Here is a 26,723-nt window from a genome sequence, read left to right as displayed (position 1 = left end):
TCAGTGTAAACGACCGTGTTCTCTCCAATTCGCGGAGACGAACACTTTAACATTTATTATTTTTTGACAACATTTAATAGGGATTACAAGCGTTTAGATACAACTTGAGGAATTTTGTGTACTTCACAAATATAATAATTTATTAACAATTAATACTATTGCAAAGTTATTATAACCCGAGGCAGACTAGGCCACACACATCTTGCCCACTCCTTCCTCATCACCATAGATCCTGCCCTAGTATGCGATGCATACAAGGAAAACCTCGTGATCGATCACATCGTTACTAGATGTCCAAAATACGACGAAGCGTGGACAATTTTCAACAAGTCAACATCTCTTCGGCTAGCTCTCGACAAATAAAACACAGAAGCAATCTACACATTTTTCCACACCATACATTTAAGCAAAACATTTTAGACAACTGTAAATATTTTAATTTTGTTTTTCTTAAACTTTTTTTTATCTCTATGTCCTAACTGTAGGTAAATAACTCATGATGTCCAAACCTTTACTTTAAATTTAAAAAAAATAGTACTATTGCCTATATTATAATATGATATACGATATAATATAATTATTACTTATATAATAATATATTATTATTATAGGTACATCACTTCACGAGTTGTGGGTACGATATATTATAATAAATTAGGTACTTGCCTATTATATGATCGGTCGGAGTGACACGTCCGGTTGTCGCGATACGATGGTGCGGTACGAGGGGGGGCAATTATAATATTATCATAAAATCGTCTCTTATCCTCGCCGCCGTCCTGTCGACTGCAAACTCTAAAACGTCTCTTACGTGCTATGTAATACTATATAAATATAATAATATAATACAACACACTATAGTACGCTTACCAAGGTACATATTTTATTGTATTAATTACGATTCACCTCTAATATTATAGCGTCCTCCTCACGCGTCCGCCAATCTGTTGGTCGTGCAGGTGTCGTGGGGGGAAATGACGTTTATCCGGTCGGTCGCATGAATCGGCCGCCGCCGCCGAGTAGGTTCTTCTTCTGCGTCGTCCGCGAGCAAGCAAATGCATTACCCGACCACTACGACCATCGTCTCAGTCGCACACGCGTTTTTACATAACGTCGGACGCTCGCGCCCATTATAACACCGTAGTCACAAGTCGTCCACATCGTCCGGTCAAGCTCGTCAGGACCGTCATCGAAAGATCGCTGGTCATTGCTCGTCTACCTCAAAACTTGCCCGCCGCCAAAATGAAGCCGCTAAACCTCGCGGTAAGCATTGCAATATTATAACAATTTACGGTAATGGGATATTGTCCCTTCACATATTATTATAACGTACCACCAACATGGTGACCGTGTTCGAACGGTATACGAAATACATATTTTTAAAAAAAAAATGAGTAGTCATCGTATTCCGGGCAATCCGAGTGCGGTTACCACAAAGCATAAGGTATTATATTATTATACCAAATAGTTAGTTGAAAATGTTCAACTACTTCACTGTGTGGTTGTTAAAATGACTAGTGAACTTTTGGTTTTACCTAAAAAATATTACTATTGATCCGGTGGATAATAACAAAAAATTCTGATCACGGACACGGAATACAGTGACAGTGTATATATATATATATTATCTTCATATACCGCGTGGTATTGGTATAAGTGACATTGTAACACACAAACATTTATATACATAAAGTATATTTTAACCACGAATCGCGATTGATTGTTGTAGATGCATCGATTTATATCTAGGCAATTAATACCCGCCTGTAGTATTGTCATAATGATTTCATTTTTTAATTGTAAATAATGCGGACTTTTAGGTTTATCATTTGACGCGATTGGTATTATAGTATGTTCACACCATAATATTATATGATTTATAATGCTATATTTTGTTATAACCTAACCTGATTAGTGATTACTATTATTACTACAGTATAGTTTACAGTACGCATCGGTGCAGCAATTATAGCGATTATGCTTAGACATACCACTGTTGTATAGGTATTCCACGGTTCATAAAACCTACCCTAATATTTAATAACTGTTATAAAAGTCTCAAATCTCAATAGCTGTCGGTATTGAGTTTAAAGATGTCCCGAGAATTTATGTTTACCCTCCTGTTAAAAGTCAAAATAAATAATAATATTTTCACCTTAAATTCTACATTTTACAACTATTATTAGTTTGAAATCCTTAAATGAGTAAATAACTAGGTACCTATCCGTTTTAAATCATATTAACATAAGTATAATATTATAGTGAAAAATTAATTACTGAACGTCTTAAACGAGTTGAACTACCGAGAAAAATATAAGAATCCACTAATCTCATCTAACCAATTGTCTCTGTTTTTTTTTTATTTTAACTACCGTCATACTTTTAAATATTACGAGCATAATTGGTTTACGGATTCATTTTCTTTTACATGATATAACAATTATCGTAATTATCGTAACTAAACCGAACCACACACGAATACAAAGTATTGAGGATATAATCTTATAAGTTTTAATTGATGACTCCTTAAAAAAAACGCATTAAACACTTCAGTCTCAACGATAAAATGCTTGTATTATCCCTCTAAATAATAAATTATCAGAACGCGTTTGTCACATTGCTGCAGGACAAGGACGTGACCTTGTGCCAAGAGTGTCTGTACTTCAGGGTGGGGTAGATATAAAACGCCGCACTTGACCACGAAGGAGAGTGGTAAAACCGGACCAATAGAATTTACTTATTTTTTTGCTCTTCGTAAGCAAATGAAAATGTGGTACAACATTTAATGATATTATCGAAGTAATCATTATATTGTTATTTATTGTCTTAATACTATTATCGATGTCCTCAAGACCTATTGTATTCACCACCTTCACCCTGAGATTTAATGAGATATCCTGGAACTCACTGGTTTTAATATACTCGGGACAATTTTCTAACCATTTTTTTTTACAAACATCTCGAATCTTTTAAATTCTAATAAATAAGTACTTACCTATACACCGACAGTCATAAAAACATACACGTCATAACAATATAATATCATACAAAGAAATAAGTTATAAAGTAGGTGGTCATCATCATTGTATACTATAATCGCGTCAAGAGCTTTTTAGATTTTAATAAGCGTGTAATACGTTGAAAATTAACTGTACCAGCTAGGTACTACGGTAAAAGTTATTTCATTAATATTATTATGATCACACGCGTATTAAAAAATACTTCCAACCGATGGTAGCGTGAGAACAGTGACGATGGAGTAACCGAATGAATTCGAAAAAATTCAAGTGCAAACACTAAATACCACACGTAAGGAATAAACTGAATGCATTCAGTGTACGTTACTTAACTCGGGTGAACTCGAACGCGTATTATTTTTTTTTATATATATATACCACTGAATTGATCATTTGTAGTAGGTATATTATAATAACACATGGGGCGAATACGACGATAATTAATTATCCATCATGTGGTAAAATACGCGTGCGTACTTATATAGTAGGTATATATTGTGTACAGCACTGCAGTAAATTATATTCGATATTTGATTTATTATTTTACATAACGGACATATTGTATGTACAGTGCTGACATATTGTATGTTGCGTGTTGAGTCGATTTTACTTTTCCGGCTTTTAGAAGGTAAATAACTGCGCTCATTGAAGAATCAACATGTGGCTGATGGCCGTAAATTTGTCCTCACGACATTCGTACACGCTGTACAAACACGACAAGCACAAAATATAATATTTCAAACAGTGTGCACAGTGCGAGTCAATAATAATAATAATAATAATAATAATAATAATAACGTATTGTGTTTGTCGTGAAATACTATATGGCCAACGACATAGGTTTAATAGAATAACGATAATAATATGTAAAATACATTATTTTTCGGCACACGTCCCATCTCGATAGGATCAAAACATAATAACATGTGACCAAGGGCACACATCGCCGTTTTTTCGACCAGGTATTTGGTTACGGATATCATCTGCTGGCCTGCGCAATGGACTCGATATTGTATTGTAACTCGGTCGACTGAAATGGAATGAAAAATAAAAAAAAAATAAAACCAAGACGACGATTTTAACAGCTCAAGACAGTACCTACGTTCGACATTTTAATTGGCCCATTGTGTGTAATATATTATAATATACATACGGCGGTCATCCCGCAGAGTGGTCGCTTTATTAATTTCGTTATAATATCGTATATAGGTATGCTGTATACATTATAATATACGAATACACCGCTCCCGGTACTAATAGTACGATCGTGCATATATTATAATATAATATTATATTATATATGATAATATTCTATATACATTGTAATACACGGTTCGATATTAAATTGCCGTCGAAGCGTCCTGAAACAATCGCCGAACAACAAACCCGTCGTCGCGTGGAGTTACCGCGGGAGGGTCTGTATGCTATACTGTGTATGTATAGCTTATAAAAAACAATTATTATTAATATATTATCGTCGGTTATAAATAATGCACATAGTATATTAATATGTCTGGCGTTTTTGCAATTATTAATGTTTAATTAAATTTCGAAAAAGACTATATACCGCACACACAATACGCGATCAATGATCGTCGCCGTATATACCTATACATATAGGCAGGTATACCTAACCTATGGCTGTATACTATTATACTATGTATATAATAATATAATATTAAATTATGGCAGCAGATGTATAGCTAATTATTCGCATTCACATGCATCATGATTTCTCGGCGTCGATCCGACTTCGTTGTTAAAACAATAGGTAGCGGGATATAGCCGCTTGATGTCTTCATTGTGATTTGTTTTGTGTTTTTTTCTTTCCACCGGCCGTATAACTGACCAGTTTGTGTCGCTACATTATTATATGTGCGACGGCGCGTTCGGATTTGACGGGCCAATATTATACCTATACAATATCATATATCATACTAATATGTACCCACCTGTATATATAATACTAATATTTACAGTGAACGATTATTATATTACACACACTCCGACGCGAAAGCAATAATAATTAACGCTGTCCATAGTGTATTTCGATCTCCCGCGACTCACACTGCGTCGATACAATATAAGCGGCGGCGTGCGCGCATAGAATAACATTATTGGAAAGCCGAAGCGATGAGTTTTTCTGCAATAATAATGATATTATGTAATAATGTAAACATGGTATGCGACGTCTATAGTTTCCGTGTGTGTTTTTTATTCGTTATTTCTGAGTGAAAATACGATCTGCTGTGACCCGTGCGAATTTCAAGCCCCACACGGATTAAGACGCAAATAGGTACGCAAATAGGTACTTAATATAATAACTGCTCTTGGCCCCCATAAATGGGCAAAAAAAATATAGTAGTTTACTTACTGTCCTTATCGCCGTTTTAAATTCAAGATGTTTGTAAAATTGCTCGGTCACCGCACAAATAAATGACATCATTTTCAAATATTTTTCTATTGAGTTTATTTTTCTACAATATATTTTGTCTTCATTTGTATTTGAATGTTATTATTAGTTCGTAATTAATAATCATTCACTTGAAATTATTGATGGGATTACGTCTTATGAGTTGCAGTCATGGTCAGTCATGGTCAGATGATTGAGAATATATTATAAACGATTTAATAATAATATTATATATATCGTATATTTTATTATATAGGTATTTTGACGGATAAACAAACTATGGAATTACCTATATGTAAAGTAGTACCTATTTATTCATAAGACTCAAGACTCAAATTATCTGGTAATCATTTGAATATGATGGATTGACATGATAGTATATACGTTTTAATAGGTTTTTAATATATTGAAACGAAAACATTTTATCGTAATGAAAATCTATCTGTCCACAACAGGTTAACCATGACAATCTACTTATTGCTAATGAGTTCCATAGAGCAAGGTAATTTTATATTATAACAACAAAATATAAAAACGTTATACATTCAATATCACACAACTTATTAGGTTTTGACGAATATTATAATATGTATTATACCTGTTCACTAAATTAAGCTGCAAAGACACTGATGTATAAAATAACAAAAAAATCCATAACACGCTTCTCGATATTTCGGAAAATCTATATGAATCATAAAATATATGGTTTCGTACTTAAGTATTAAGTAACCATGACAACGAAAACCTTACGAAAAATCGGTCAGAAACCAAAAACTTGTATCCAGTCAGAAAACATATTATTTATGTTAAAATAATATAATACAATATATTAGCCAGAACAAGACAAATTTAACATATTCTGTGGATGCGCGGCCTGGTGATAAATCCACCGACGCCGAGTGTAAATCAAACATGATTACATCGTGTAGGTGTCATCTTCTGCAATCTGCATAGTATCACTGCGATGTCAATGCGCCTTCCACCGAATTACATCATTATTATTTCCTACCTTATAAGCGCACACATGGTATTACCCTTATATGATATTAATATTATATACCTTTGTCCCACGCAGCTGAAAGATTGATACGAATTATCTATTATAATGATGCGGCGATTTATGACTGCACGCGCACGACGGTAGTTTTGATATATTAATTTAATTTCTATTATTTTGTTACCGCGCGTGGGCTTACCCCGCAAAGTCGTTTATAAACATCATAAACGTACAAATTTACGACGACGCAAATTCCAAAATAACCGTCGTCGCCCGTCACCCATTCGCAGTGATTATACACAGTTAAATCATGTAATCGTGTATTTTGTATGTATTTTGTGTGGGATCGCCTAAACAACACTTGACACATCTACATTATACTCGTATTGTTATAAGTACCTACCTGTGACAATAATATGTTATTATATAGTTTTCGTGGTCGGCAAACATTTTTATTACATTATTATTATTATAATATTCGTCGCCGGGCGACGGCGGCGGTGGTTCGGGAGTCATTGGCCGGAGGTCAACGCACACGCCCTCCCCTTCGCCTTCTAACACCCGTCAGCCCGCCGACCAAACATACCCGCCGCGACCGGTCGCGTCCAAAGTTCACGTGCAGATATAGGTAACATGACGCGGTACGTATTTTTTAAAAAACATTTTTTCTTTCCAACCGCGAAAAACGTGTTATTAAGTATATCCGTTTGGCCAACACGCGCATTATCATATTATTATTATTATTATTATTATAAATATTACGAACACTGCACATAATAATAATATTATGTGCGGACAAGTTCGCCCACCGACCACTCGGCCACCCGATCCTTCCGCACGCCCTGTCCTGCCCTGTTCGGCACTTCAGCCCCACCCGATCGCTTTTAATTAACGCGTCAGACCGCTCCCGCTCGACACGTGCAGTGCTACAGGTGGTTGTGGGTACCTACCTGTATAGTACCTTATAAGGTACCTATATCTTATTATGTAAATTCGACTGCCGAAAGTGACTACATGATCACCACCGCCACCGATATTAGCGGTTGTGCGCGAAAAACCGGATAAATACACTATTAATAATATTGTCATCGTTTTTTTTTTCATTCTCTGCGATGGAATCCCGATGAGTTTAAATACTATTATAATTATAAATTGATTTCTGATTTTATTCTTGATTTTATTGAATATTAAAATCCTTGCAAAAATATTCTGCGTCCGTAGGTATATGCAAATATAAATGGTTGGAGTCGTTTTAAAAAATTAAAAAAAAAACTTCAAAATAGCTAGTAAAAAATACGTTTTTTTTTTTATTTATTGGTACTTTAAGTATACATACTCGAAAATTACTCAACCGGTTTTGACGAAAATTTCAAATTGTTCTTAGAAGTATCAGAAAAGCTCAGTGAGTAGTTCAGTTACTCAGTAGCTCAGGAGATATTTTAAATATTTTGTTCATATTTTCACGAGCGAAGTTGGATTATACAGCTATTTTTAAATATTATCGTACTGTAGTCTGCAAATTTACAGTTTATATACATTTCTAAATCCTACTTGTAATAATATTAGATTACTAATACCTATATACCGATGTACACAAATTTTCAAAATCTCATTTCACATATCATATTATACTGTACACACATGACGTGTCATATGTGACACTGACACGGTATTATTATATCGTAATTTCGGTAATTACCGTCAATGGGACTAACTATGTTGGTATATACGTAGTTATAGGTACATGGTATATAGGTACATAATATTTATTCGCGTGTATGTACCTAGTAATACATACATATATAGTAAAAAATCACGTCCAAGAAAACATAATTTTTTAGGATAACGCGATATTATGCCCAACAGCAATGCACTTATAGTACATACATTACCAGATAACCAGAAAATTGCATTTAGATTATTTATTAATTTCCTCTGATGACAATTCTCATTAAATTCATTTCAATGACACGTTGTCCTAGATTTCTGTATAAATGACATTTTCGACGTTTTTTTAGGCAAGCGGCATGGGCACTATACAGACGACATTGATTGGACACGTAGATATTATAGGAATAGGTACTTATATTATCAAAAACAGATTACAATACTATAGTTATTACCTATTTGTTTAATCGTAACGACTGTTGTTTTTTAATTAGTCTTAACTAATTAATTTTCACAATCATTATACTGTTTGCCATCTTATAAAATCGCGCCAATAATAACACGAATTTACAATTTTGACACACAATTAGCTGTTGGCTATAGTTCTATTTATTACTATAGTCTTTGCAAATGTTTTGACTTTACTATTCACTTATTTATAAATGACATTTAAATAGTTTTTGATAATACCACTCGTATTTCTAATTTGAGCATGACGTAAATTTTTTGTTTTTACTCAAATATTATGTTAAGAATCCGTTTATAAGATTGTTGTTGTTAATGTAGTGACTAGCAAATCTTTTAGTTGTTGAATGCATTCATTCGTACATGCATATACAACAATTTAAATTTTCCAATAATATAGCCAAACATAATAAGTAAAAATATGTAATAATATACTAAAATTTTAAAATTTATAATTAATAATCCATCCGTTTCAATACATTGAAAACAAATAAGGTTTAAAGATTTATTTATAGTTTAAATAAATATTGAAAAAAAAAATTCATAAAAATCCGTGGTAAATCGAGAAACCAAAACAACTTCGCGATAACACACAATCATCTCTATAAGACCAGACTCTATAATTACGGCTTAAATTAATTTAAAGGATATTATAGTCCGATAATGTGAATACGTATAGTTCTTTTCACTGAAAATAAGTGTATAATATATTATTGGATTAATTATTATTAAATTTGTAAGTTGTAACAGCTTATGATGTTAATTTGAATATGAATTTGTACACTTCTTTACAACAATTTTATGTAAACTATAAATTTATGAGCACCATATATTATAATACCGTAATTTAATGTTGTGGACTGCAGTCATTAAATGTATACTAACCACACCACATTTTTTTATTACATTATAAATAGGTGGCAATAATTTATTATAGCTTAAAATCAAGATAGTTAATTTTATGATTAATTTATTTTAAAAAATACGACGCTTTACTTATTGCTTTTTTAACATGGAATTCAATTTTCCTTATATTTGCATAATTTATTGGAATACGAATTCGATTTAACCATTTTAAGCTGTATAACGTAACTGTCAACCTTTGTTAAGACGACACTAATGACTAAATTTATTGAAAACATATATTGAATATTTATATTATATTTATTTATTTAATACGAGATTTACAGTAATAACTAATATTATATAACGTCCGTATCGGTTTATTTATCGCGTGTAATAAAATGCAAGTTATAAAAAGATTACAAACATAAAAAAATTAAGTTTACATCTACCCTGCTGTTCTCCTATAGTATAGTCATACAGGTATGTATTGATTGGTTACAAATTATATTTACTATAAATAATATTATGTATGTGAACCTAATCAACCATTTTTAAGTGCACACTGATCATATTATGACACAATGAAATCAGTGAATATATAATACTTATTGAGTAAAGTTCAAAGCAAAATCACAAACAGTTAATATAGTACAGGTACCCAAAAATGTGTAGTTTCTATTAAGAATTTATGATGGTAAAAAAAATTCAGAACAATTTATAAAAAAAACTAAATAAGTATAGGTTATAGCCGGTATACTTTTATTTGACAGGACAACATTTTCGTTTACATACCTACATGATTTTTTGCTCTCTCTCCGTGTAGTAGAACATTTTTGTAAAATTATCGCGGTAAAACTAACTTCTCCCGATTATCTCTTTTTACATTTTGACGGTCCAGAACGCGTTAGTATTCGTCTCGCTTTTAACCTTTTTCATAATAACTATAATAATATATTACACGGTGCTCTTTCATATCTCTATGTGTATCGATCTTTTGTGCCAAGCCGTCGTCGGCATGCGTTTTTGCGTGGTCATACACATCAAAATGTGCGTGATATTCAAAATAAAATAATAATATGGTTATTGGTTTAGTGTCATCCAGATCACGTCTATACGTGTATAATAACACATAGCGAATAATCTTATATATATATATAAATAGAATATATAATATATAATATAGGTATACCTATATATATTATAATATCATACAGATTTTTGGATTAAGGTCACTGCACCATTGTAGGCCATTGCCAATAAAATAAACGAATTTTCATTTAGACGTCAGTTCGTTGATCACCCGTCGTTTAATGATGATTTTGCGCAAATTGTTAAGAAATCCATGAACAAGTCGTTTTCATCGCGGACTTTGTGTATTATTCATTATATATTATGGTTGTTCCGATTTCAGACGTGGCTTATTATCATTGTCGACATAGTTCTTAGTCCGGGAACTTGCCGCACGGGTTAAACTGGTCGCGAGCGCCCAAAAGATACATTACAATTATACAAATAGAAATTTACCGTTACCTAGGTATACACGGCAAGAATCCTCCCGATGTATGCTCAACATTACAACTTACTACAATAAATACTGACAAACTCGCTTTTACACAATGTCTGGTATGACCACAGCCGCCGACCGTTTGAAAATAACCTGGCCACTCTCTCCGATATAGTATACATGCTACATATCGAACAAATAATAATATTATTATACACAGATGGCTCTGAGCTCCGAATGATTTAATAACGTTCGTTCGCGTGTACCCCGCGATTGTGTTTGAACAATCTGTCGGTCCATACAAAAGTGTCTTTTGAGAGTGAGTGTGAGAGGGACAGAGAGGCAGAGAAGCAGAAATGGACAGAGAAAGAAAGAGAGACATGACGCGAGGATTTCGTGTCAGTAACATGGGGTGGCGGCCCCCGGAACGACTGTCTGTCGTCATATCCGCCGATAAGGATCTGCAACAAAAGATAACAGTGGTTAGCCGGAAGTCGAAATTAGAATAGTCTAATGTGAATTGTCTACGACAATTATTTTATCATTGTGTGGGTACAGATTATAATAATGTGTAATTACCATTTACCACCCACTAACCCGGTTTGGTTGATAATTATTGTTTTTGAAGTCATATGCCAGAAAAGTGTTTAAACAAAGCATGATGAGATAGTTATAACGGGTCTTTCCATGAGGATTTTACTCTGTTCAGTGCGATTTGCATAAAATATTACAAGCACGTAAATTATTATTTAATAAGTGCCTATCTCTAATTGATGGTCTGTTTCTCAACGTCTGAAAAAAAACCCTTGTTATTAAAATTACAACAGAATGTTATCCAATATAATATTAAATCACTTTTTTTCAAACAAAAAATGTTAGAACTAATATTATGTTTATCGTAGGAATAAAATAAAAAAATAGCGGTTTTGTTATAAAGCAGCTATAATAGCTATTATACGAGTTATCTATAATTAAATCATTATAAATTATGAAGACTATCACAAACGTGTCTTCGAAAGTAATTATTATATTGTTATGCCAGGTCGTACTTATAACATCAACGGCAACAACAATAATAATAATATGGTCTTTTGCCATCTCATATTAAATAATAAATACTTACTCGCGATGAATAAAATATCATATAATCCAACAATAAAAGTAAAATCAGGCCACTCGAGGAGGATTCGGAAGCAAATATCAAAAATCGATTAGACAGCCATTATGTATAGGCATCGTCATTATAATGATAAACGGACAATGGAGTTATAGAAAATATTATGATCACTAAACACCGCGTGTGATTTAGGAGATGGTAGAGGAAATCGTGGTTACAGTGAAAGGTGGTCGGGTAGTCAGTGGTCATAGTGCTTTTGATTCTCGGACCATCTGCATGTATGTGAACGCATTGTAGTATTAACATAACTATTAATAGTATCATGATGTTTTTACAGGTAAATTATTCTCGTTTTTTGTCCATAAGTCGTGTTTTTTTCATACTTTATGTAACGATTTTTCAGGTATTGTTGTTCTGTCTGATCGCCTATGGACACAGCAGACCGTCGGACAACGATGAACACGACGAGATCATAAGAGAAGCGAAGAGGGATAATAAACATTTCCAACAGTAAGTAAAAAAACGTTTTTGTTTTCCGTTTCTTGAAAGCGACAAATCGATTAATGTATATAATATAATAATAATAATTATTAATATAATATTTTACTATATCAACAACACTACACACCTTAACAAATTATAAACATTAAACACTGTACAAAAAATGGGTTTAACACTAAATTAACGCATTTGATAACTGCAACTGACTTATAATATAATATTATAAACTAGTTACCGACTGACAAAAATTTTAAGTTTAAAACCCTTAAACGCTGAATGGATTAGTTGAGTACATTATATTTCACTAAACACACACGTTAGCAGTGCACAATTTCGGTGGTTTTTTCTTGTTTTCTACGGTTTTAGTGCTTTATGCAAAATTATGGCAATGGATCGGTCAATATATTCAATGCGTGTAACATAGTATATAGAAGGTAAGCTTTTTTTCAAACACATTTTTTTTTATTATTATTTTTGTCCTGTAAATATTTCTGTTATGCTTTGTTTTTATGCCCGCTAAAATAATTTAACATATTTTATTTTTTTGTAATTAATATAAATATATCTCCCGAAATGTAAACTAATAAAATATCAACAAAAAAAATGTATAAAATATTTTTTGGTGAAAGGTTAAAAATAGTTTCTTTTTCGTAGTTTCTTTTTTTTACATTTTACTTTTATAAGCACGGGTGGTTTAATAAGAATTTTGTGTATTTTAGTGATAGCGTAAGCGAACTACCGCTACACCAAATGGAATCTTCGACTACGGAAAACATGTTGGGCCGATTGAAATCGATAGCGCACCTGCGAATGGCCGAGACGAAAAAGCCGGCATTGGATTCCATAACCAGAGAAGAGCTGGAAGCGCTTAGGGACATTTTAGACGAAAACCTTCAAAAGTACCAGAACTACAACGAGTACTCGACGAGGAAACGGCCGAGAGACCCATACATAGGTCAGATCCTCCATAACCTGAACGGTGAACCGCCATCAACCGGCGGCGGTAACAACAACATGCGGCAACAGCAACAACACTACCACCACAACAACAACTATAACAACAACGACGGCGACGACGAACAACTGTCGGACCACCACCAAATGCCCATCAGGCGCAAGATCATCAGACATACGGTGTTCGCGACGCCAATGCAGGGTGGCAACGCGGGCGTTCCGAATCGGATGTATAACGGCGGTGACGCTTCATCGAGGATCGATTGGTCGTCGCCGTGGGCCGATTACTTTCCGATATTGATCAAAGATCCACTGCAGACGATGATGAACTCATTTTCCGAGATCATAGAGTACGGTCCGGCAGCTGACATTTGCAGGCACTCGACGGGCAACGTGGCCGCCATGGCGGGCGAGGACACCAACCGGTTGGACGGCGGGGAATCGTCCCGGACTACTAGGCGGATTGTCAGTGGCGGCAAAGTGTCCGCCGTTGCACCGGAAGCGCGAAGACGGTCGCGCCGGAACACGGTGGCCGCGCGGTCTGAAGAGGAAAAGGGAGCGCTGCTGAACCACGTGCGGCCGTTCAAACACACAACGACGACGACCGCGGCGCCGGAACCGTCAAAGCTGTTCGGCTGGACGCCGGACAAGGAGGCCACCGAGCACAACGGCGACACGGGCCCGCAGATCAAGCGGCTAGTGGTGCGCCGCGGCGGCGTGGCGATCGCGGGCCCCGGCGGTATAGCCACCGCGGGATCCGGCGGCACGGCGATCGTGGGCCCCGGCGGGTCGGCGTACAGCAACAAGCACACCGCGTCCGGCTCCTCCGCGGACGTTCCCGTGCCCGCGGGCGGCATCTCAATGGCCGGATACGGGCCACAGATGGTGCAGGGCCCGACCGGATATTACGCGCCATACCCGCAGCAAAACAACGGTTTTGGTCGGAGTTTGAGGGACGCACGCGCCGGCGGCACGGCCTATCTGTCCGCTGACGGCGTCGCGTACACGTTCCCCACGCCGTCCCGCGGGTTGACGGCGTCCCAGCGTCGGCGCGGCGAGGGCGACGGCCGCGAGATATCACTTCCGGACGGCGCCAAGCTGATAGCCACCGGGCCGATAGTGTACTACAACCCGGAACCGGCCGTCCGGAAGAAGTCGCGCAAAAGCAAAAAGTCCGCGAAACTCGTTGACCACCAGTTCTGACGACAGTCCCGCCGCTGTACGTTTATCCGTTTGTTCCTCTACAACAACACAAGACTGTCGTGATATATTGCACATGATGATAACAATATGATATTACTATAGCTCTATAATTGTTGTGCCTACATTTACACTATATATACATAATATTATTACTATACTTACATAAGTTTATCTATACCTGTCGTATATTTTATAGTAATATTCTTAGTAGCTAACGTTTATTGAAGTAGTAGACATTTAACAATAATTTATTATACATCATAATGTACTTACCTATATAATACATATAAATTTATAAATTAATAGTTATTAAATACGCTAGGATATAGGTATATACGATTATAAATCTCGTGGTAGTTCCATAATATTATTTACATGTATATAATATTATAAATATATAAAAATTTGTAGTTCTCCCCTTCGTCAATTGTATGCTCTTAATTTATCAAACTAATAAGGTGTAGACAGTATTGTCATATTATGTATTGTTATGCGAGTAAGGTATTACGCGTGCCTAACGTTATACGTAGTACATTATATTATTATACGATCTTTAATATTATACTATACTTATAATTAACAATATTTTTAAAATTTCTTTTAAAATTTCTTTTTAAATATTTACTTATATTATTCAACTATGAACCCAGAGTGTACAAGCTACTTATTTATAATGTTTTCCTCATTAATACGTTAACGTAATTAAGTCTTATTTGATATTACAAGTAGGTAAATAAGATACCTATATGTAATCTCAACTGCTAAGTTATACTACAAAATTTTATTTTATAAGCAAACCTAATTAATTAGAACACTTACATATTTATTTTGAAACATTATTTTAGTCTTATATAATTATAATTATAATATTTATTGCAATAACCTCATTGTAATATTATAATTCAAGTATATTATTATTATAATGTAAAACTTTTTTTTTTAAATTTAAATTTAAATACACCGTATATTTTACATTTTAATTCGAGCTTTGTGGTAGAAAATTAATTTAGTTGTAACGAATCAATACAATCTTGAATTGATAACTAATTGAAGAACTTTATGAAGTATGATAATATTATATTATAATATAATTTTAGAATATAAAGCCTTTCATGGATTTAAAAATTGGAATGTACTATTTAGACATTTGGTACTGTCGGTACTAACACGTCAATTTAATACTGCATTAATGCGTTACTGTGTAGGTATAATATTTCAATAACAAAACCCTAAAACCATAAACTAATAAAACGAGATTTTTTCTTCACATCAAAGATTTTTTTTACCAACGGAGGTAGGTATAGTGATGTACCATACGTGAAATCGGTGACAGGCCGTTAATTTATGGTCATAAAACTAAATAATTGTGTGACTGTGCCTATATATATAAAAAAAATATAAGTACAACAACAACAACAACAACATCAACAAGATACCTACTAACCTAAAAACAACAAGTAATCAAACAGAAAACCAGATACACTGCATTTGAAAAGTTTGATGTAAACATATTACCTACCTACGCGTTTAGTACCAATGTAGGTAGAGTGTAGACATAGGTACATCACATACATTTGTTATTAACGGACAAATGGTAAATGGTTCATAAGTTGCACTAGATTATAATATAATAGTGTTCAGTGCTTATATTATTATACATATATTAAAAGATTGTCCACAGTGAAACTTCCATATTACAAAGTCTCGTGGAGCATAAAATAAAATCGTATTATATAGAATTTTGTTAAATAGAATTGAATAAATTTGGTTCTATAATTTGGTTTAGTTCTCAAAATATTTCGTTAAACACAACATTTTGTTAAATGGAAGTATTCTTTATAGTATGGAAGTTTCACTGTATTTCTAAATTATGCACAAAATACAAATACTACTATAGTCTATTCCATGTGTCCCCCAAAAATCGGGTACTGCACTCTAGAACTTAGTTCATATATTACTCAGCACCAACCCAGTACCCTATACAATATATATATATATATATATATTTGAATATTGTGTGACGTGTGTGTGCGTCATGAAACTTGACTGTAAGATCATAAATGTCAATAATTTTTTTAACGCTTGTATTTTTCAAATGAACAACAACTTAATTTTATTTTTGTGCCCTGTTTTCACGGTTTTTCGAATATTATATGATTATAACTTTTACTATTTATTTAAACGTGTATATATTGATAATATCATTGTTATCTACTAATGTAAGACATTTTATTATTTATTATCTATAACCGTCACATTTTTATAAACAGCTAGTTACTAGCTGTCGTATTACCCGACTCCGATTGGGTTTAAATTTATCTATCTTTCTATCGTTTTCCGTTTTGCCTCTGTTGAAACATATAATGCACACCTTTATAAACAGATTTACAATGATTTTTTTTTTTTTTGATTTTAAGTCGAAATATACAAACTATATCAAATGACATAATAAGTATATACCTATGATAAAAGACAGATAACACGAGAGTACAAAAAAAGTTGGTTCCCTCCTCCCCCCCCCCCCCATACAATTTTTTTATTTACGTATATATAGATATATTTTTTTTTATTGAATAGTTTATTTACAATTATTTACTACAAATATATATAAAAGCTAAATATAATAAGGAGATAAAGAATATATTATTATCTACTCCTTTGAGCCTAGGCTTGTGGTGGAGTAGAGAGTTCTCAAGCAATCTTAAACTTAATTTGATAAAAAATTAAATTCAATACAGTTATTTAAAAGGAACAGTTAGAACTTAAATAAAAACATGTTTACAAATATAACAAACATAATTAACTATCATGAAAATTTCAAGTCTCCAACTGTACGTTGATTTTTTAATCATGACATATTTTTTTATCTTTACGAAGAATAGTTTTAATATTGAACTCAAACGAGTTAAAAGCATTTACGAGTATACGAGACGTGTATGCACACTTAAGTATTATTGAATTTCACTATTATACCTAATACCTATACGTCTGACAATATTAAATGTACGTTTCTGAATATAATTTTTATTCATTTGAGTTATACACATAGACACAAATAGAGTGTTTATAAAAACAAGTGTACTTCAGCGATGTGTTTATTATTCGTCTAAGATATAATATGCATTTTTGCTTTTGCACATTACCGTTCGTATATAATCTGTGTGAAAATTTTCGCGTTCAAAACGACTGTTTATTCGTCCGTATTATTATTGTCGAGATCGACCCACATAATACTAATATAATATATTATATGGTTTAAATCCCAAACGAACTCGTAGACGATCGTAGACTGCCACTACACTAAACGGAATGTCACATCCGTTGTACCGAAAACACCACTGTAGATTTATTATATTAAACCCTGCAATATACCAATACCATTAATGGTGTATACCGGTGCTCAAACGTCAACAACAAACAAACAAAACAAAATAATACGTAAATAGAACGTGCCTTACATTCAAACACTGCACGATATCTCGTCATTGTAGGGCCAAACGCCTAAACCTAACCGTGGTTATTGTATGCGCAGGTATCGGCTGCCGTACTGGGCATTCGTGCCGACGTTAGGCGTTTGGCCCGGTGTCGCCGGAACCGGAAGCGGAACTGGATCAGCAGTCGCCGCCGCTGCCGCCACAATCTCACCGCCGCCCAGAGGATCCGTGGCCGTGAACTTGAACAGCGGCCGAGTGACCGTGGTTGACGACGTGGCAGACCGATCGGAAGTCGGGGACATGGCCGCCGACCCGAACCGGAAGCGGTGGCCGGCGCAGGTCAAGCCACTGCACCCAAATACACCGAGTGTCGGAGGACCCAGTTGGCTGAGGAAGACGGCAGTTGCGGCGGCGGCGTCGTCGGATCCGGTCGTACAGGCGGCGCAGGTGAAAAACTCCACGGCCGTCGCCACTGAGAGACCGGTCACCAAGATATACCTTAAACCGTCGGCCAGGGCGAAGGCCGGCATCGGTGGCGTGGCCCTTTCGAACCCGATCAGCACGGCTGTGGTCCGCAGGGGCGACACGGTCAGCATTGAATACCTTCCGGACGCCACGGCGGAAGCGGGCGAAGGCGGCGTGGCCATATCCCGACCGGAACTGGTCATCCATTTTATCGACTGAAACAAATCGCTAAAAATCGACGACGACGCCGCCATAAAACCATTAGGTCTATAAATTGTGCCATACACACTCGTTATGATATAATAATATATGTTATAATATATTTATATATACGTACTTACTACTGTCTACTTATTCAGAGTATATAATCTATAATGATTTTTATATGATGTTATTTTATCTTACTACTGTCTACTTATACAAAGTATATTATAATCTATAATGATTTTTATATGATGTTATTTTTATTTTTTATTCAATAGTGACTTGAGTATAGGTACTTTATAATATTTTTCGTTTTCTACAAATTGTTAATACTCATATGTTATAATAATATTATTGTGTGTTACTTATGTTTGTATACGAATCGATGTACTTATATGACTATTTATTTGTGGCATATAAATGCTCATCATATAATATAATGTGAAATACCATAACTAGGTCCTATATAAAACGTATTAACTTCATCCAATCTGTTTTTTTTTTATAACGTATTGATTCGCCTATGACGTATCAAACGGAGAAATTAAACGTGACACACTTGACGGGTTTATCAATAACAAGTTGCTTACAATATTAATCACAATATAGGACTTAACGTACATACTATAATTTATTACAGTTACCCATTACCTATTTACTGTTTATATATTATATTTTATATTAAAATATACACTGTGCATATAGTTAATTTTTGTACTCAGATAATACATTTGTTTTAACCATCCACGTGAACTTTTTTTACGATATATTTATATCTATTTAATTTAAGTCGACATACTATACCTGTTTATTTAAAACATTTTGTACCACCTATAAGTAGACAATAATATTGTTAGTATGTCATTCGTCAGTATCGTCTGAAAGTTGCAAGTACTTACAGGAACTAAAAGCATTGCTTCGAGCATTTCGTTTGTAGTTTTTTTTGCTGATGTAAGAATGTTGTAAATAATAATTATATTATTTTGTTCTTTTTTATTTATTTTACGTAATATTAACACGGATAAAAATTATTTATCTCGGCAAAAGTTAAAGGTTGTAGGTAATCAATATGTAAAACTGATCAATTCCGTTACTGCACTAAAAACCTAGGAAGCATCGACATTTAAAATGATATCTTCGATAATTAAACTGTAAACATAAATAGGCATGCAAAATACCCAATAAGTTATTCTCCATTCGAATGAAATATGTTCTGAACATTCTTATACCTAATACAATAGGTATTTGAATACAAAAAAAAGTATACTTCCCGAGATTGCTTAGAGCTGATAATTGTGTATGAAACATGACGTATTAAAACTGTTTAAATTAATCGATATTATCGATATAATAATTATATACTGGCTAATTTAAAAATAAATAGATTGTATTTTGTAGGTAGGTAATCATAACATGCATGATACATAACATTATATTTATTGTACATGTGTTTTATTATTTTTTGTGATTCAGACGTAGTTTCGTTTATTTACGTTGAAAATCAAATCAAATATAATGACAAATAATAATGATAATTTTGTTATTAATCGAGTACCTCTATACCACATAATTATATTACTAAGTATCTTTATACTCTTGTGTTTTTAATCAAGTTTAATTTTTTTACAACCCAAAATAAACATGAAACGATATTATATTTTATAGTGATTGACAAGAAGAGCGTAATAAACTATTTCAATATATTTTTATGATCCACCTTCAATAAAATAAAATACACATCGTTGTCATGTTCGTTTCAAGGTTATTTGTGTGTTTGCCTAATTAGTTTTCTTTCACGATTTCCAGAATCTTAACGCTGTCGATCACATTATTCAATTTAAATTATCACCGTAGTCCGGCCAAACTATTCGTACTGCAGGGTTCAGTACACCGCGATAACTTAACTTTTCTATTATAGTTTTCCATTGTATTTAAATATTATTATAATATGTAACTAGTGGCGTAGTTACGAGGGGAGGGGGTGTAAGGGGTTTCCAACCCCCCCCCAAACAAAAATCTTTTTTATATTAGTATTTGGTATTTTGTTTTAGGAAAATTGTTGTGATAAGAGACTTTCGGCAAACTGCCGACGGTACGAATAATAAATTATATAGCACGACAAGTCGACAAAATTATCGTCGATAACAATTTTATCATAGGCCTCGATAACTATTACTGAAATAATAACCAGTTATAAAATCGACAAAAACAGCGATAACGGTGTCGAGTGGATTTTATTTTATGAATTATTATAACAGTCTAATATAAAACTATTACAACTATTTATAACTAATACCAATTTGAAACAAAATAAAAATGACGTTTAGTTTAACTAATAACTTGTAATTTGTATCATAAATATATTTAAACCCCCCCCCCCCCCCCAGAAAAAAATCGTATATACGACGCTGCATAGTTAATTTTTGTTATTTTTTACCAAAATATTATACGCAGTAAAACCGCAGAACCCACTTGTTACAATGATTAAGTGCGATACAATATTAACAAACACGACAATTATTATGTCGTTATTAAACAATAAACGATACTGTATAATAGATCCTTACAATTCAAAGTATCTGCAACACAACAAACATTTCAACCGCGTTATATTATGTACATGCTTTGTATTATTTAATACCTTATAATAGCGTACTAGACACTAACCTGTGTTACACGCGTCCCGTGCATTATTTATTATAGTATAGCACTGTCCACTTACTAGGCATATAATATGCCCTATCGTTATAGAGTTTTATTTAAGGTTATTCAATAAATTATTGTATTTTGTAATGTCAACAAAACCTTTTATAATCGTTCGACATTAATAAACTAAATAGTACATACATCAAATTATTGACATGGATATAAAATATGTTTATAAAGCTTTTCACAATAGATAATACATTTTGATCAATAAATTATTAACTGTCATAAAAAAAAACTTAAAAAAAACTATTACAAACTCCAAAGTGTATAATAATTTACAAAGACTAAAGCATATTATTATACTTAACATAGTATTATTAAGTACCTATATGATGATAATATTATATTATAGATAACACAAAATGATAAAATAACTTATTATGGTATCAGTGGTTGTAACTAAACAAATGTATTTAATAGTACCTATACGATTCAAACAATACTGTCAAAAATAATTTTCAAAAGTAAATCTTTCTAGGCACTAGGCATATATACATTATAATGTATACACAAATGTCGAAATGTTACTTAATATTAATGTATTATGATTTATGATACATAAACACAACTATCATAGTTATGTATTATGAAATTATATTAGAAACGTCTAACGAGTTTCATAACAATTATTGGCTACAAAACCATAAAAGTGGACAGTGTCCCGTTAACAGGCAATAATTTATTAGAAATATTAAAAATACATCCCCCGCATCCAATGAAAATTCATGTCCACGCCATTGAGTCCACTCATCACAATTCAAAAATCGATCATCCTAAGACGTTTATAAGAATATTTTATACTGTCATAATAATAATTGTATCGATCGTATAAAGAGTTATTTCATCAATCATGCTCTTCACATTCCTTTTACCCTTAAATCATCCATAAGTTTTTCATAATTTGACCTTTTTAAGTAGGTATACTTAAAAACCTTTTTTTCAAATATTTAAATTTGTATACCATTGCAATTTGGAAGAAACTTTTTTTTCTAACGAGAACCACCCTATTCTTGTAAATTGTTTAGCACATGATTTTTATATGTAATATAAATTACTTAAGTCTATAGTACTCTGGTATTTATTATATGCTCGGACAATCTTATAATTTTATAATTTTAATAAATGTATAATATTAATTACTATAAATTATAATTTTTAAATTATTATCATAGCTATATTTTTCAAACCTATTATCTTGGGCCATTATCTTTATAGCATATAAGGTTTATTGCTTAATAATTCAGAAAGAACTAGTTTATATATTAACATATAATAGAACTAGTCTATTTATTTGATTGACATAGAATATAAAAACATTCATGAAAACTACTTGTTTAACAAATCGCAGAAGAAGGGTGGTTCTCATTTCAAAAATAAATTGTATTGCCTACTACGCTTCTTAGAAACGGGTAAAACGGGTAGGTATACATATATAATAAAAAATATCTATTTAAATACATATTTTATAAAGAAAGAAAATATTTGGGGTGAATCACCTCGTACCTACATAATAGGTATGACGACGATATTATTATAACAACAATTAACGTAAAACCGTCTCAGCTACACTCTACTGCGCATTCCACACATTGAACATATTATTTTACTATTTTACTAATTTTCCATCTACTTATACTATATTATTATTACAATATAATAGCGGTGTAACCTTAAAATATGTAGAACTTCATCACATCGTCACGAACATCCACGTCTCGGCAGCTAACCAGACGCGTTTTGACCGGTCGCCAAAACCACGTTGGCCCATTTCGCCGGACCGTGCCTATAATATTATATTATTATTATAATGTAGTCGAAGAACAGTTATTTCGTCACCCCCTTCTTCCACTTGTCCCACCCGGGTCGGTGAAACACGCGCTTTGAATTAATGTCGTTTTGCCGCCTGCAGAGGAACAATACGGACGAAAATCCCAGACGAATACACCTAGCTATTTATCCGCATTATTTTAGATATGCGCTAATTATTTTTTTTTTTTACCACTCGAAGACAATCACTCCGGGCGAATAGCCATATCGCGTATCATCATACCGTGTATATACGAAACAGCGATTAACGACGACGACAATGATTATCGCATTAATAGCTGGTATACCCACTATATATAGCTATAGGTTTTTTATTATTGCACTGAGCACACAGTAATCACACTACATCACGGTCATTGCCGCTCACAGGTGGTCAGTATAGGTAAATCGACAGAATAAATCTTACTCTAGCCAGCAAGTGTTTTTATTTTAAATTTTATATAATATCATACGTCGACGAAAAAACGCACATGCAAAGTACATTAATAATGGCGTAGGAATGCAGTGCAAATATTATTACTTTAGGACAACAATAGACGCGCGTACTGACGGTGTGTAAATGGTTGTATAGACGCACTTACAGCGTTGTTTGCCGACAATAATGTTATACGCATCCAATCCTACACGCGGCTTTATTATAATAGGCCATTATAATACCTATGTATACTATGGGTACACGTCGGGCGGTATAGAGACTAATAAAAAAAAAAAAATATATAGGTGCTAAAATGTTGGGAATACGCAGTCGCCGTATAGGTGTACACCCGTCCCCAAAGTATCCTGTACATCCGCATTTTATTACTAGCACTTAGGTAATTATGATTATCATCAAAGTTATATTTCTTACATGCATATAATATACCATGTGTCAACGAACAATAGGGTATACTCAAGAACTCAGTTACCTACATTACTCAGTACCTCATACATTTTTAGGAAATTCTGACTGCGGGAGATTTATGATCCAATAATCTAGTTTCATGTTCCCCAAACAGAATTCAAAAGTATGTATAGTGTAATGAGGGTAATTTAAATACACAGTGTACCCTGTGTGAATATATTATATAAATACATCTTCAAAACTAGAACTTAACGACAATTTTAACTTTTCGGTGCTTGTTATTCAAAATATATCACTGATTACAAACACTACGACACCCTAGGTAGGTACTAGTATTTAGAATCAATGAAAATATTAAACTAAAGATTCGATTAATACCATAATATTATGACCAGCATACTATTATTATCTTCAAGACTCTGACTGAACATAATATAATATAAAGATTAAACAAATATTACATACACGACATAAATGTAAAATGTATAATGTATTTTATATTGAACCTATATGTATATCTTAAGTTTACTGTACCGGGTATACCACCTGGTATAGTGGTATCTTGTACTTGCATTTAAATCGTATGAACAATAATTTTACATTAAACATACAGATAACATTAATATACTAGGTAAATTGCGTCCCGGGGCATTTTTAAAAACCATGCAATTCATTTATCATATCAATTTGAAAAATAGTAAAATAATGGAAAAAAATATATAAATTATATACAAGAAAAAATTAAAGAATTACAAACCAAAAAAACTATTTGTTTAGATATTGTATGAAAATAATTATCATAAATTCTAACAAATATCTTTACCATTTACTTAATTACTAATTATTTTTTAATCATATATACACTATATAACTACTATATTATCAGAAAACCAATATTTTTTTTGTTTTACGAATTGTATTGCCAGATAAATGGAAGGAAAATATCGCTTCACATAATTTACGTATGAACAAAAAATATTTAAGCAGAAATGTACATATTATTTTAATATACAAAACATATTACAAAATAATTATAATAATAACGTTTAGATAAAAAATTAAAAATGGAACACAATTTACAGCGATCCGTAATATTACGTTTGTATATCGTTCGTACCGATATTCGCCGATCGTATACGTCTACGGAATCACAACACCAACAAGCAACCGCGAATGCTAAATAATATTATATTTTGTTTGTCTGTTCGCAGCCTGTCTCGCGCCCAACACCGAGGGTTCGCGGAGAACGCCGAAGACGCGGTGCAGGCTGTGCCGTTTTACGGTAGCGGCAAGGGCAAGTTCCTGGTGATCCACCCTTCGGGCAAGACCACGGTGGAGGACCACAAGCCACCGCAAGCGGCGGACGGGCACATGGAAGATGAAGACGACGTGGGCCAACAGGAAGAAGAGTCGGATTCGTCGTCCAACGAACCGCCCAACGAGTCGGTGAGCGTCAACTTGCCGCCGGACAACGCGTCGGTGGCCGAGGCCAAGCCCGTGGGTCTGGCTATCGCGGGAACCGGTGGCGTGGCGTCCTCCAAGCCCGTGGCCACAGCCGTGGTGGGACCCGGCGGCCTGGCCCTGGCCAAACCGGTGGCCACGGCTATAGCCGGCATACCCGGCGCTGAAGCGCTGGTCGGCGTGGCCAGCAACGGCGGCAAGCACAGGCAGAAGGCCGCGGTCGCCGCCGCCGCCGCCTCCGCCACCAGCACACCGCAACCGATCAAGACGGCCGTCAAGCCGGGCGTCAAGAGCAGGAGGTCAGCCGGACCCCGGGGACCTGTGGTCAGCGGCACCGCCGTCGACGCCACTGCGCAAGTGTGGCCCACGTACCCGCTGTACAAGATACCCGAGTCGCACGCTTGGGGGTTCATACTCAGACCAGTGTACGGAGTCGACCAATACGTTAACTGACGAACTCGTCAGTGTGCGCGCGACGGATATTATTTTAATATTATATACGACGACGATAGTAATAATGTTATGATATCACATCAGTCCTTGCCATTCGATGATCATTATTATTATTTTATTTAACGCGTAAACTTTTATTTATTTTCACATAATTTATACAGTTAAACAAACTGATTTTTTTTTTTTTACATAATTTTTTTTCTTTCCCGTTTCATTTCGATATGGGTGGATGACCCTCCAACGCATAATAGGTACCTAATATTATATGTTTACTCGCTTAACATACCCAGGAGTGGGTATATGGTCGTAATAATACGCTCAATATCGTGACCACCGGAGCGACGTATTCATATTTTTTTTTTAGACAAACAATATTAAAATATTCAAAAAATTTGACATGAAAAAAAATGTACTCATCAATTCATAATACGATCGACGGTCAACTCGAGCGACGCATCATTATAACCCTCCCCCCCTCATACACCATTGCGGTTGCGCCACACGTTGGCACGACACAATGATTAATATGATATTATGTGTAAACCATATTCGATATGATATTATTATTACGTTTATGATATACTTAAGTGATGTGCATTACGATAACAATTATAATACATTACGTGTACGGTTAATAAATTATA

The 26,723-nt window shown here is 34.0% G+C and overlaps 1 protein-coding gene across 4 annotated transcripts; it reads left to right on the top strand.

Moving 5' to 3' along the window:
• Positions 1 to 1,004: 1,004 nt before the first annotated feature.
• LOC100166780 lies at positions 1,005 to 26,723 on the top strand. Of its 4 annotated transcripts, none has more exons than XM_008190091.2 (3): positions 1,005 to 1,263; positions 12,431 to 12,537; positions 25,377 to 26,723. In XM_008190091.2, the coding sequence occupies exons 1-3, from the start codon at positions 1,243 to 1,245 to the stop codon at positions 26,077 to 26,079; spliced, it is 831 nt and encodes a 276-aa protein (XP_008188313.1). In that variant the 5' UTR covers positions 1,005 to 1,242; the 3' UTR covers positions 26,080 to 26,723. The 4 variants fall into 4 exon arrangements, with proteins under 4 accessions (XP_008188313.1, XP_003248087.1, XP_001944169.2 ...); XM_003248039.4 differs by lacking the exon at positions 25,377 to 26,723 and adding an exon at positions 13,248 to 15,268 and having other exon boundaries at positions 1,006 to 1,263; XM_001944134.5 differs by lacking the exons at positions 1,005 to 1,263; positions 25,377 to 26,723 and adding exons at positions 11,939 to 12,364; positions 13,248 to 15,952.

Source organism: Acyrthosiphon pisum, chromosome A1 (genome assembly GCF_005508785.2).
Source record: "Acyrthosiphon pisum isolate AL4f chromosome A1, pea_aphid_22Mar2018_4r6ur, whole genome shotgun sequence".
NCBI lineage: Eukaryota > Metazoa > Arthropoda > Insecta > Hemiptera > Aphididae > Acyrthosiphon > Acyrthosiphon pisum.
This window is presented reverse-complemented; position numbering and strand designations above follow the sequence as displayed.

Bases quoted from the DNA above. Each gene is read 5' to 3' on its own strand.
- LOC100166780 (XM_003248039.4), top strand. From the start codon at position 1,243: ATGAAGCCGCTAAACCTCGCG. The intron at 1,264-12,430 runs GTAAGCATTGCA...ACGATTTTTCAG, and splicing joins TGAAGCCGCTAAACCTCGCG to GTATTGTTGTTCTGTCTGAT. The intron at 12,538-13,247 runs GTAAGTAAAAAA...TGTGTATTTTAG, and splicing joins GATAATAAACATTTCCAACA to TGATAGCGTAAGCGAACTAC.